A 15,145-nucleotide genomic window follows, 5' to 3' on the forward strand; every position below is an offset into this window, starting at 1 on the left:
TACAAAGTACACAACACATTCATGACACTCAGAAGCTGTTCAAAATTAGAGAGAGTTGCTATGACTACAAGTCTCAAGAACAAATATTAAGGCAAGGTGTGTTCCCGTAAGAGATGTTCATTTATGGAACAATTTTGGAACTGACCTGAAAATGTGAAGCACTCACTGTGTTCAAAAACAGGTTCAAAGGCTCTCTTTCACGGTGCAATGCTAATGGTTGAACAAACTTGCCATTTTTGGGGTCTCCGGAGAAGTGACTATTTTGGAGCTACAAGGTTGACATACTGTATGTACACATGAGTGTAAGCGCAATTTTAGTTTCATACTACATGAATAGCCCATTGTATTTACAGTATACGAAACAAATAAGAAATACAAAGAGCAAGGGGTTGGACTTGATTAGTTTTTTTTTACTTCTTCCAACTCCCTTTTGAACATGTAAACTGTGCTAAATGATGACGCTTATGTTTTCTTCATGCGCCGTCAACTACAATAGCTTCGCTTCGGCCTCCGACTTCCTGTGCGTATGTGACGTAAGCGCATTATGTCCATTTGTAATTTTGCTTTCCAATATGTCTATATGAAGCACCAAATGTGTATTTTGACTACTAAATTGCGATGCAAGCCCGCTCATTTCGAGCCTTGAATGTGCATGTAGAATGGTTAGCTAGAAGGTGAGATAGGGAGCATCAACTTAGTAAAAAAATTCTGTGCGTGTCTGCCGTGGAGAGTGAATTAATGTGCTTGTAGAAGATAGGGGATCAACTTAGAAAAAATTCCATCCTCAGCCTGGTTATAATAAAGTCATGGTCTTGCTACATATGAGAATAGAAAAGTACTGATTCGTTTTTAAAACCTCTCTTTTCTGACTATGTTTAAAGACACTCATTTGAAAAAAATATATAAACGTTTTTGAGGTCACAAGTTGAGCTGATTGGAAGACACAAGGGAGCAGGTTGACGAGAACAGGTGGAAACAGAAACCTAATGAGACAGATATGAAAAAAGGAACAGGGGGAGAATGTGACAAAATTGAATCAAAAACACAGATCATGACATTAACTTTGCACTTAAAAACAGTCCTTTTACAGTGGAAATAAATGTGTTTTCTAAATTTGACACGGCACATAAAATTGGGTTATTAACAATCCTGCCAAATTTGAATGATTAAAAACATGGCAAATCATGTAAAATGATTGATTAAAATGATTCCAAACGGTGAAAAGTCAGTCTGGTGTGGGCGTGTCTGCCGAATCTGCTGACACCACGCATTGCTCAACTGTCAATCAAATACCTCTTGGAAAAATGAATGCTACTTTGCCTTTCTAATGCCGACATGTAACTTCATGTTTGAAAACATAACCGCTTAGGGCTTCCGGTGGCTGAAATATATCCCATCCATTCGTCGCGCAGCTTTTCCACATTGATAGCAAGGCGCTCATAAAGCAGCCACACTATTGCGAAGCCCGTGTCCACACACTGGCTGTCACGTCGGACTTTATCAGAAATAATTTTTACCTCGCTCTTCCACCTTTTTCTGCATGATGTGTGTGCACTCACAGCCGACAACAAGGCGCTCTAAAGCGGCCACATTATAAAACTATCCAGACACTGTACTTACTTCTACATAGGTACAGAGTGTAAATGTTTTTTTTACCTCTATGTTTGTGTAATGATATAATGAGGCAATTAACATTTATATAGTTTCACAGTCTTACTGGCCCTTTGAGGAAATCCATAAATACAATGTGGCCCATGACAAACATTTGTTTGACTTTTATGGTTCATTCTGCAGGTTTTTTTTAAAAGTGGAAGTCAACCCAAACATATTTTTTTCAAGAATATGTTCCCAGTAGGCCCACTAGTTGAAACACGGGATTCTGATTAATTTTGCGTTTGTGGAATATAAGTTAAGCAGCAAAATGCACTTGTCTTTAGCCATCTCTGGGGGTGGCCATTTTGTCTTCTGTCGACTGAAAATGACATCACAACTGCTCACAACGACCAAACACAGCTGACCTGTTTTCTGAATCTGAGCCGTGATTGGTCGTTGTGAGCCGTTGTGATGTCATTTTCAGTCAACAGAAGGCAAAATGGCCGCCCCCAGAGATGGCTATAAACGAGTGGATTAACACTTATTCCACAAACGCAATATTTATCAAAATGCCGTGTTTCAACTAGTGGGCTTGCATAGAACATATTCTTGAAAAAACAATGTTTGCGTTGACTTTCCTTTAATCAATCGAACATAATTTTTTTGCAAGTCATTTTCTATACTCCCAAGTTACGTTTTGACAGTTTGAGAGCCACTGACTTAAATCATCGTCAGAAAAGTTTGAGGATTTGAAGAAAATCTTCCAGTCAACCGGTGAGACTGAATCAGAACACCTCCAGCGAGGCCCGGCCTTGTGCTTTTTTTCTTCACCATAAACCATCCCCCCAAAACCACCACCGCCTCCACTACCACCACCGTGGAAAGCTGTTTATCAATACAATTGATCATCAGACACACCGCCATGCGCCTGGCATGCCTGCAAGCCCTCTGAAAATCACTTAATGTGAATTAGTATTGACCGCCGCCCCTCATCAATGGAGGCCAACAGCGGCAGAGGAGGTGGTGGAGGGATGATAAGAGTCAACGTCAGTGTCTGCTTAAGCTGACATATTGTGGAAAAACACGGCACAGTGCAACAATAGTGTGCTAATGGCGTCTTTGCCTACACAATGGCGGTGTGCTTATTTCCGTGTGTATCACATAATAAAGTAATTGGTGCTTCCTGGATGGAGCTGCCATGCTGTTATTAAGGCGCTCTCTCACAACACACAAGAAGCTACTCTGGATTCATTCACACAAACATTCAAGATGGTTGTTGGATTTTTCAAAGTGTCCAATGTGTGTGTCGAATAGCTGAAATGACACAAAAACAACAAGGCATCAAATTCAAGTTATTAGTTACTAATAACGCTGGATATTGGCTAAAAAAATAAAATGACAACAATCTAACTAAACAAGCAAACAAACAAAATAACTAATTAATTTGTAATTTTTAAAAAATGACCAAATATCTAGTATCTAATATCCACGGTGGTCGACTGGTTAGCACGTCCGCCTCACAGTTCAGAGGTCGTGGGTTCGATCCCGGTTTCGGCCTCCCTCTGTGGAGTTTGCATGTTCTCCCGTGCCTGCGTGGGTTTTCTCCGGGTACTCCGGTTTCCTACCGCATTCCAAAAACATGCATGGTAAGTTGATTGGACACTCTAAATTGCTCCTAGGTGTGATTGTGAGTGCGGTTGTTTGTCTCTGTGTGCCCTGCGATTGGCTGGCAACCAATTCAGGGTGTCCCCCGCCTACTGCCCAAAGACAGCTGGGATAGGCTCCGGCACGCCCGCGACCCTTGTGAGGATAAGCGGTATCGATAATGGATGGATGGATTGGCCAAATATCTAATCAACCAACTACCCAAACAATTAACTAAAGGACCACTAATTAAGTACAGTACATGACTAATTTTAAAACAGAAATACTCAATAAATAATAACAAACTAACCCAATAAACAACTAATAAAATAATCAACGAGCTAATTACATTGCCAGTTGACTAACTGACTAACCAAATAATGAACTCACCAAATAACGAACGAACGAACGAACGGACAAACAAACAAACAAACAAACAAACTAACTAACTAACTAACTAACTAACTAACTAACTAACTAACTAACTAACTAACTACTGTAACTTGAAAAAACTACAAAGTTACAAACCAACCCAGAAACTGATAAATCGACTAACAAAATAACACCTAAATATGTAACCACCAAAATAAGTAAGTAACTAGCCTAACAGCAAAATAGCTGGCAAAGTAACCAACTAACCCACCAATCAAATCTTTAAATGAGAATTTTTTTGAGGGTACCTTTTTGGGCCTTGATCAATACGCATGCACGGCCCTGCTGCATTATTGTAAACCTATTAAAAATGGTGGTGGGGTGGGGGTGGGGGTCGCGTGTGTGTGCGTGCGTGCGTGCGTGCGTGCGTGTACTCGTGTGCTCAAAACCTTCAACGTTTGATTGATGGCATCATGGCCCTGTCCGGCCATGTTGGGAGGGGGGCTTGGACAGAGAGGAAGAAGGGAGGAAGAGAGTGGGGTCGTTAGCGGGACGTTTTCCCTCCTCTGCTTCATTCTCTCCATCCTGTCACGGTGTGAGCCTCATCCTCCACTATACACCACCACCACCTCCTCCTCCTCCTCCTCTTCCTCCTCCTCCTCCTCCTCGCTATCCACTCGTGCAGGCAGCAGCAAGGACGTCCTCCTCCTCCTCATCTCCCTACTCTTCCTCTCCCTTCTTCTTCTCGTGCAGACGATGCGAGCGACGAGCTGCTAGAACAACTTCTTCGTCTTTTTCCTCCGTGCGGATCGCAGGTAAATAATCGACGTTCGATGCCCATGCTGATGTTGCGTGGGCGACGTACGAGCCGGAGCTGTCCACTCGAGGCGGTTCTGAAACCGCCTTGGAGACGTAGGAAGAGCACGCACGCACGCACGCGTCGTCGGTGATTTTCCGCGCGCACGTCGCCACGCATGCACGCGCAAGACCGGTTAGAGGGGGAGTGGCGGCTGCCGTGCCGCTTTTCTAAAAGGTGAAGAAGCCGACGGAGGATAGGATGGAAAGTTTGACCGCATGATCAGAACACGCGCCCGCCCGCACGCACACACACGCGCACACCCCACCACCCCCACACACCTCCACACACACGCACGCCCACACACTCGCAGAGGTCACACACTATTAATAAGAAGAAACAACACACGTATCAAACAAGGTGTCTTGATTGTGTTTGTGTGACAATTGTGTAATGGTAGTGTGTTTTTTGTTGTTCTGCAATTGTAAGCTGTTGTGTGGATGTGGTGGACTGGGAGTGTACTGGCTAGGCTGCTGGTGGTGTGTATGACGTGTCCTGGTTGTGTGTGGGTTTTGTCAACTTGCTAGTGTATTGTATTCATGTGATGGTGCTCTGTGATTTTTTAGTTGTTAGTAAATTGTGTGAATGTTGTGTACATTTTGCACATGGCGTGTAAAAAGTGTACTGAGAGTATGGTGGTGTGTTGCAATACAGTACTTAGTGCGTACTGGCGTGTGTAGTCGTGTGTGTAAATTGTGTGCTGTTAGTGTACTGATACCGGCTGGTGGCGTGAAGAATGTAAACTCCTTACGTGTCGAGTGTGGAAGCTGTCTGTGGGTTTTGTTGATTTCAATTGTGTGAAACGTGTGCGTTATTGTTCGTAAATTGTATGAAGGCGATGTGTTATTTTTATTACAATATATGAATGTTGTTTATTTGTCAGTAGATTATGTGAACATCGTGTATGTTTTTGGCACTAAATTGTGTAAAGGCTGTGGGACTTTTAAGTTAATTGTGTAAAGTTTGTGAGATATTTGTTTGTTACATCACATGAAGGATTTGTGTTGTTTTGTCAGTCAATTGTGTGAAGGTTGTGGTATTTCTTAGTGAGTTGAGTGTGAAAGGTGAGATGTGTAATGTGAGAGTGTAAAACGTGAAGTAATGGGTGTAGTAATTAGGCGTAGTGTGAGGGCTGTTGTCTGATTGTGTACCAGCGTGTGCCATAATTGTGTACTGGTTCCGTGCTGGTGGGTGACGGTTGCCTGTTATTTGCCAATCAACTATGTAATGATTGTGTGCTCCAGCATTGCGTGCAAGTAGTGTGTAAAACGTGTACCTGTAGTGTGCTGGTGCGTGGCTATTGTGTACTTGTTCTGCGGTGTATGTAGATTGTTTTAAAAAATACAAATATCGTGTGCTAGTTTTGTTCAAATATGTCAGGTTTGCATGCTGGTTGTACAAACACTGTTTAGGGCTTGTGTGTTATGTTCTGGTTGTGTGGCTGTCGTGTGCTGCTTTTGCAGTATGTACATTTTGCGCAGGCTGTACTGCTGATGTGTTATTTGATAGTAAATTGTATCCATGTTGCTAGGTAAAAATGTACATATTGTGCGCAGGTTTTGTGTAAAACGTGTTACCCGTGTGTTGGGGTGTGTGCAGGTTGTGTAGGACACAAAACGCAGGTTGTGTGTGCTAGTTTCGGCGGGCAGATTGCACGAAGGTGTATGCAGGTCGTGCGTCAGTAAGCGTACGGTTTGTTCTCGTCGTGCGAGCACGTGGAATACACATTGCGCACAGGTTGCGTTGTGGTGCGTGTTCAGATTGTGCAGTAGTGCGTTGCTGTATGTGAAGCACTGGCCTGGCTGTTCTTCGACTGGGTTGTGCCATTGTGACCCATGACAAAGCAATCCATTCATTTCATTCATCCTTTCTCCCCCTTTATTTTCAGATCTTGGGACTCCTACTTGTCTGCAACCTTTGAATGTGACATTGCTCCGACCAGGCAGGGAATAAAAAGCCATCATGAATTTCGTTATGAAACAAGCGTTGGGAGGTAAGGTTTTGCTTCTTTTTTATACTGTGGCACACACTCATGCAGCATGAGTCAGCAAATGTTTGTTTGCGGGAATGCTTTTCCTGTCAAACTTTAGTACCTTCCGGGATGTTGCCATTCACTTATTTGCATTGACGCAGCCAACATGAGGAAGACACGATGTGAGGACTTGATGCAAGTAGACCGATTTTGGAGGAAATTTGGGCATCAGGAGTGGAGTTATTACATCTTTATATTCCAGCCAGTAGGACCTTTATCACACACGAGACGTTTGGTCAAGTTTATTCAGGCTTTCCTATTTAATGAAGAGTCACTAAACTTTGCTGCAATGCTATGCCCACAAGAAATTATGAATGTTGGTTCAAAATCATCACATTTGGTAAAAGTTGGACAACATTTCGTCTTCATCAAGTTCATCTTTCAAGGGCGATTGGAAAACTCCAGAATGACCTTTTTCATACATGGCCTCTTGAGACTTTTTTGTGGGTCGACTCATCACGATGTACTTGCCTACCAAATGTTATTGTTACTCCGTCAAAAACTGGCTTTGGGACTGAATTTTGTTAGTGGAATCATTGGCATATTATGGTAAGGCATCAATTTTGCCACCATGCACCACCTACACAGTGACGCAAACAATTCACAATTTTGTGCTGTCTATAGGTTTGGTATACAAGGTTCTAATTTGTTCAAGTAAATTTGTCAGATAAAGTCATCTTCGAATGACCCCAATAAATGGCCAAAATGTGCCTCCTTAAATCAAAATGGCAGACTTCCTGTGTCTTTTCAAGCATGGCTTCTTGAGACTTCTTGGTGTTTTATAGCATACACAATTCTGAAAACTCAAATTATTTTACAATTTTGCATCTGCCATCTGTCTCGTATATAAGCTACAAACTTGGTAGCAAGTGGGGAAAAAAAACTCAAGGGGGACTACCTACTTGAGATACCACTAGAAATGGCTAAAATGACAGCTTTAAACCAAAATCCAGACTTCTTGTGTGTTATTGGACATTGCTTCTTGAGACTTTTTTTAGTTCAAGTCATGATAGGCATGCCCAACAAATCTCAAAAAAGTAGCCTGCAAAATGTGATTTTTGAGAATGGGGCAGCTGTCAAAACAGCAATTTATTCATCCTATGAATAATAACAAGGAGGAAATGAAGCATTTTCAGGAGGCCCCTAATAAAGACGCCTTCTAATCTGCCATCTTCTCATTTTAGAGTGCGTGATGCAATCACTCCCCAGACGCCACATTATCATACGGCAGACAACTGGCGATCATGTATGAATATCATGTATGAATTTCATGTATGAATATGTAGATGGCGAAGCCCTTTGTATGCCTCGGAGAGCGTTTGAGCGTGAGCGTCCTTACAATTGACTAACAGTGTATTCACTTGAAATGAGGCCCAATTAAAGGTAAGCCTTTGGGGAAAAGGTGAATATTACCCGTCATTTATTTGACTCCTTTTTCACCCAGTGGAAGAAGAGCCACATAGAAATGTGTGGCATCACGCGGTTCAGCCGGTCCGGAAATGCACCGGTCGTTTGGGAAGATCACCTCATTTTTCCAGAATCCCCGAAGGCCAACATGCCTCTCATCAAAAGACATAAGAATATCATTTGTGGTCAAAATAGATGCCTCAAAATCCTCGTCATGAAGATGTTAACAATTTTCCTGAAAGTAGGGGATTCGTTTTCAGTGCCCACACATACAAACATTCCATTCTGGCATTCAGTTCCAAAGCTTTTCACCCAGGATGTAGTTGCAACACCAGATATGACATATTTGACCCCAACACCCGGTCTGGATAGTGTAGCATCTCTCTTTATGTGAACGGTGCCTTCAATTTGACACTTTGACAACTGGCTGGTTGGCCAAACGTTCCATCATGGGCATGCATTCTTCAGCTGATGACTGTTGAGATGTTGAGTGGTCTTGCACCACTTGGACCACCTTGAAAATTACATGGCGGCAAAACAGACAGAACAATATGGACACAAAACAATTCAAAATACATCCTCAAGTCAATTTCTTCTAGGCCTACATATATGTGAGAAAACCTATAAGGTTTTTTTGCAACTCAATGGTCACATAAGTTAATGAGGCCTTGTCTTCCACATTGGAGATGAGTGTGATGACAATTCCCCGTACATACATCATGCCGACGTCACCTTTTCACACCAACACTTCAATGCAATCTAATTCCTTCAAAGACACTTGGCAAGGCTTATCAACATATCTACACGTTACATTTTGGAGAATAGGCAATTCCACATGAAATGCTACTATTGGCCAATCTGTTTTGAACAATATGAAATAGAAAAGGCAAGTGGAAACCAAGTGAAAGTTTTGCCTACCTTAGGGAATGGACAAAATACTGTACCTGCGGCCTGTGAATAGCACAAAAAAATGTGATTGATGGCCATTTGAATTAATTTTTTATCGAGCCGAGACACTGATTTTTTTCATCAGAAAAACAACGGCACACCAAACAAAAATGTCATTAAAAGTGGAAAAACAGGTTATGTCTCTTCTGCCAACTAGTGGGAAAGCATTTAATTGTTGTGCCTGTCACTATACTGTATATCGCTGGTGTATATAGTTGAAGAGAGACGCTTGATTAGTAGCAAATGAATAATGTTCTGACCCTTTAAAATGGAAGTCAACTCAAACATATTTTTTTCAAGAATATGTTCCCAGCAGGCCCACTAGTTGAAACACAGCATTCTGATTAATTTGACGTTTGTGGAATATAAGTTAAGCAGCAAAATGCACTCGTTTTTACCCATCTCTGGCGGCCATTTTGTCTTCTGTCGACTGAAAATGACATCACAACTGCTCACAACGACCAATCACGGCTGACCTGTTTTCTGACTCTGAGCCGTGATTGGTCGTTGTGAGCCGTTGTGATGTCATTTTCAGTCGGCAGAAGACAAAATGGCTGTCCCAAGAGATGGCTAAAAACGAGTGGATTAACACTTATTCCACAAACGCAATATTTATCAAAATGCCTTGTTTCAACTAGTGGGCTTGCATAGAACATATTCTTGAAAAGAAATGTTTGCGTTAAAATTTTCCTGCCGCACACCTGATGACAGTGATTAGGAATCACTGATTAATTTGATTAACCATGTCTTTATGGCATTGTGTTATGGGGCTAAGTGTGTGTAGGAAGTTGACGCCCAAGCCAACTTTGGTGAGAATTTGACTCGCTTTTCATCTAACTAACCGCTATGGAGTGTGCGACGGATTAGCTGCAGGCAATTATCTCGGCCTCTTCATGTGAGTTACCGGCGCACATTCACACTCCATCTGCTCGCACCCGAGCCCAACACTCGCATTCCCGCCAAGTTTGTCTCTTGCTTGTTTGCTACTGCGAGGGTCCTAAGAGTGCGGCGTACGGCGGTTGGAGAGAGAATCGGGAGTCCAAGCATGCACGTGAAGCAACGGCCAGTTGGTCGTGTTGTTGCTGACTGCAGTGTTGTGACACTCTGCGCCGGAAAAAAAATATCAAACCAGCTCCCCCTTAAACACTCCCATTTTGATTTATGGAGAAGCCTTGGTGAAGGCCTATATTGTCTATTAAATTCAGCTTTTGTGGTTGACGAAAGGTGCTATACAGATCACTTTTTTTTTTAATCTTTGTCGTGAATTGGGGGATTTTGTAAGAATGTAACATGATCGTAAAATTATGATAACAATCTGTCAAAATTGCCAATCTAAGGCTGCTTCCTGTCTTGTGAATTTACATTTGGGCAGTTATCCAATCAGATCTCAGCATTGTGCGTTTGTGCCAGGTAAGACAAAATCTGCCTTTGGTGACGGACAGTGCTTGTAACCAATCAAACCCTTAATTGGCGAGTGAGCGGATGTACGTTGTGGCATTTGATAGGATAGAGTGCTTGTGATTTCTTATACGCCGCCAGCTATCGTGGATCACCATCTTTGGCATTGACTGTTGAGCAGATATTTGCGGCCATAAAGTCTGAGCCTGACTGAATTATGAGGGAAGATGCATTCTCTCTTACATAACTTTTTTTCTGGCGTCTTTAAATCAGGTGTTTCTTTTGTAAATTTTCTGGAAAGTATCTTATTATGATCATTGTTACATTTTTTAGTTCAAGCAGTAAACATGCATTTTATTCGCAAAACTGTGATGCAAAGACAACAACAATAACAACAACAGATTCAAATATAAGGTTTGATTATTTATTTTACACTTAGCTGCGGACGTGCAATTCCGTAGTATTTTTCCCCATGACATTAGACAAACTTCCGACAAAAGCCTGAGCTTTCTTGATGGCTCCTTAGTAAACAAAGCCTGACATGTCCTGACTAAAGCGATTTGATTAAACAGGTTTAATGGCCTGAATGCTGGTTATAGCTTTATTCCCTACCACCATAGTATGAATGTGGAGTCAGTCTTAAAGATATTTTGAGGCCAATTGCTTTGAAGGTAGAAGGAATGCTGGCAGTAATTTGTATTTCAACAGCTAAGTTGATTCAAAAAACTTGGTGGAAACTCAGGCATAGTTGTCCTGCTTATTAAAGTCCCTGTAAAGTGAAAATAAATGTCTTCTAAACTAGACACATCACAGAGGAGAATGTTAACAACTGTATAAAATTTGAATGATTGAAAAAATTGCCAAGTATGTAAGTAAAATGAGGCCACACACGCTGGCTCTCACGTCGAACTTTTTGATTCCCTTCCCTCGCTCGTCTGCCTTCATGTTCATGTTGCGCGTGCACTCATTGTCAACGCTCATGGCCGACAACGGGCCGTCAGAAGGGAATATGCATTTTCGAGGTGTAGGCATAGCTAGTTAGATAACTGCATGTCGCAGTTGTGCTGGATAACCACTGACGTGAACAAAGGCGCTCAATTTCCTATATAGTGTGGGAGACGTGACTCATGGCCGACTCCCAAGTGTGTCATGCTGCGACGTTTAAAAATCAGGAAAAGTGAAATGGTGAAAAACAGTTCCATGCTATAGCATTCCATAGTTCTCAGGCATTGCACAGGTTTTCAGCAACTATCCTCAAATATGTCTTATCTATTTTGAAAATCTCCAAATTCACTTGCCACTTAATTCAGGAATTGGCATTGCATAGTAGTTTTTCAGACAGCATATCTTATTTAGAGGCTAGCCGTTTTGTTGCGTTAATTTCGGCGAACACAACCACAGCAAATACTTTATCCACAGCTGGGAGAAAATGCCTTCCACATCCCTGATGGTGATGATGATGATGATGTTGGTTCCCAGTCTGTCTCCTTTTAGAAACGGCTAGCCTAGTATGCCACGCCAGGCAGTCTTACGATTTGTTCTGTACACTCATCTACGCCATGCACTCAATTTATCCTCCTCACCCACAGGTTACCGGCGGCGCAACCCCAAACACAGCACGTTGTTTGCGGGATGCGCGGATACGCCGATACTACCGGTATACACCTGCCCATTACTCGTAAAAATGCAGCGATACAGCTTCCCTAGTTCGACATATTAGTACCTTCTGGGTAGAAGCCACACCAGCTGTGTAGAGATACTTTCGATAAACATGGGTGACCACTAGCTGACTGTAAATTATCCTGGCGTTTGCCGTTTACAAACATTGTAAAAATGGTCGAATGCTCATTGGTGAACGACTAAACCCTCCAATTGCCACTAATGCGCTCATTTTTTCATGCTGACTTCTTCATTGTTTGTGGGACAGCTGGCAATGTTGAGTTGTGTTCAATTTTTGTCGTATGATTCATATGTCTGCTTCAATGCGCTTTCTGTTGTCGAATGCTTTCAAGCTGTGAAATCCTGCAGTGATAACGGTGAGAGGTGCGTTAATGAAGGCAGGACACCAGTAAAGACTTATCTCTGTTGTAAACACCGTTGTGTCTCGTCTGCATGCATAAAACATGAATGCGGATTGGAACTGTATACGATCTAATGTGCTTATATGGTGGACCCCCTCAGACTCACACGTGTAGAGCCTTTGGCCAAATAATTCATTTTGAGCAAAGTGGACAAATGACAAATAGATTCAATCTGCAAGTCAGGAAGAATGATGTTTGCGTATAATGTGGACTGTGCGTCTTGGTGTGTCTGTGTCTGTGAGCGTGTGTTCATGGCTCCCGTGGCGTCCGCGCTGGTGAAGATTTATCACCCGTCACATCAGAACTACTCGTAAAAAGCCACCTGCATCTGTAACCTCTGCAATCCGACACCCCGCTCCCTGGCTCCTCCCCCTCCCCACCTTTGGCCTGGGAGGAAGAGGCGGAAGATGAAACGGGACAAATTGGCCCTTCCTAAGCTGTTAATGGAGGATGTTTTGCCTCCTCCGTTGCTCACACCGGCCTCCTCCTCTTTCCCTCGCCGACCGCATCGCCTTTCAAGTCATCACGTGCCTCGCATCCATCCCGCGGATGTTACCCCACCCATCCCACACTTCTCTGGGCCTTTCTTCCTGTCCAGCAGCGTCCCTCCCGACTCCCCCTCGCTCCATTCCTCCTTTCCTCCTCTGCCGCCATTACTGTAAATCTGAAGGGCAGAGCGAGGAAACCTCAATCAGAGAAGCAGCAGGGAAAATGGTGCGTGTGCGTGTGGGTGTGCGTGTGCGTGTGTGCGCGTGTGCGTGCCTGAGCATGTACGGGGAAAAGGGCAGATGAGTATGAAAACACATCATTGACAGCACATCACAGCAAACACAATCTGTACTGAATTTGAAAATCCAATCAAATAAAAGGATCCCATAGAATATAATGTCAAGTGAAAGAATTTGTTCCAGAGTCTAACTTGTTGTCATCATAAACATCTATAGGCAATGCCTTAAGTACAGGAATATTCACGGTTCACTATTCCTAAATTACCCTGCTCACGAGTTTCTTTAATATCTGTCCTCTACATATTTGCCGAAAAAGTCACTCATTAAAAATTTTGGTGCTCTTTCTGAAGTCTAATTTGGAAAGTATTGCAGTAAACGGTGCTAAGGAAGTACATCGGTGCCTTGAAATACATATGACCTGACTCAGGAGTTTTTCTCGATATGAGCCGTCGTTTGATGGATTATTTGCTATGACTTGCGAGCTCAAACGACATACGAGAACTGTATGGTGGTTGTAAACTCAACACAACGCACAATACATAGCAGTTTGGAATATAGTTAACAATTCTTTAAAAAAAAAGGCTTCATGCTTTTTAATGCCACTCCAAGTTGACGTTTATTGTCAAATCAAACATAAAACAAAAATAATTATATGTATTTAAAACAACCAAACTTTGCCTTACGATTGTTCCCGTTTGCTTTATGCTAACGGGAAATAAAATGCCATTGACCAACGGTTATTTGAGCACAAATGGTGGAGCAAGACATGCAGACAGACAAAATCAGAGGTAATACCTTCTTTATCCTATGCAAAAAAAATTACTAGGATTAATGATGTTTATTGAAACACTGAGAATAATGGCGGTTGGGAAAGATGACTTGAGATATAAGAAAGATGATCTGAGATGCAAGTGTTTAGAGTTATGAGTGTGGTCAGAGGATGCATTAAGCTTGCACATCCGGTGCATTTATTTCAAAGTCAAATCATCTGTAAGCCACTTAGTGATACTTTTGGACTTTGTTCCAGATAACCTATGATAGATGTCAAACTGTTAGCAAGAAGCACACATGGATAGCAACACACAGCGTGGTATTCATCAGTAGCCGCTTGCTGGGAGACGTGGACCTCAGCAGCAACAGACTACTCAAATAAGTAAACATTGACACTGTCGGTTGCTGTTTGTGTTTCCGCACACACACGCCCCCCCCCCCCCATATATATATATATATGTGTATTATTTATACTGCAGAGACGAATTGTGCAGTCAGCAGGCATGTGAGCTGCTGCTGTGTGCTGTTTCTCCCCGTTTTGGTCAACCAATGTAATACGTCAAAAACAATAAAACACACCACGAACACTCTCTTATGAATGTTTTGACGTTAATGGTAAATGAGGAGGACTAATAAAATATTTCATTTTTCAATTATTATATGAACGCAACTGTGTGAAAATGCTGTGTGAAAAACATAACACACACAAAAAACACCTTTGGAGCACAAGTGACCAGTATATGGCAGTCATTAATGCTGAAAATCTATATATTATTATCTGTATAATCTAATGATATATACATTATATATATTAAAAAATATATATATAATATATGTATGTCCAAAAGTGTGTGCAGCTCTCAATGTTTTCTTTGCCAGTCAGTCGCTCATGAGATAGCTAGCGAGCTAATAGAGTAGTCACTATACTCTCTTGTCAAACATCCCAAACAAATTGGCTACGCCAGTTGCAGAAACGCCAAACCAACAAGTCCTATTGCTACAAAAATACTGATATGTTAAATGAGACGTGTATCAAGCTGACAGGAAGTAAAAAAACTGCCAAAATAAAACCATTGATTTACGCTTGGTTAGCCACACGACTCATTTCTAGCGAACACCACCTTGCTAACTTTGACGCCAGCAAAAAGCCACAATAAGCCAAACAACTAAAAAGGTGAATGCACACACAAGTGTGTCCGTTTATACTAGATCAGGGGTCGGCAACCTTTTACAAGAGACATTTCGACCCGTTTTCCACGGAAAAGAAAACATTGAGAGCTGCACACACTTTTGGACATACATATATTATATATAT

General features: G+C 42.1%; 1 protein-coding gene across 1 annotated transcript in view; it reads left to right on the plus strand.

The window, feature by feature from the left end:
* Nucleotides 1-4,195: 4,195 nt before the first annotated feature.
* Nucleotides 4,196-15,145, plus strand: part of LOC147151972 (complexin-2-like) — a 68,096-nt gene continuing 57,146 nt past the window's right edge. Inside the window, exons 1-2 of the mRNA XM_086023451.1 lie at nt 4,196-4,424; nt 6,354-6,458. Of these exons, the coding sequence (XP_085879577.1) occupies nt 6,428-6,458 (31 nt within the window). The 5' untranslated portion in view covers nt 4,196-4,424; nt 6,354-6,427. The remainder of the gene's footprint in view (nt 4,425-6,353; nt 6,459-15,145) is intronic.

The sequence above is a fragment of the Filicampus tigris genome, chromosome 2 (genome assembly GCF_054856515.1).
Source record: "Filicampus tigris isolate MCC_2025a chromosome 2, RoL_Ftig_1.0, whole genome shotgun sequence".
Lineage (NCBI taxonomy): Eukaryota > Metazoa > Chordata > Actinopteri > Syngnathiformes > Syngnathidae > Filicampus > Filicampus tigris.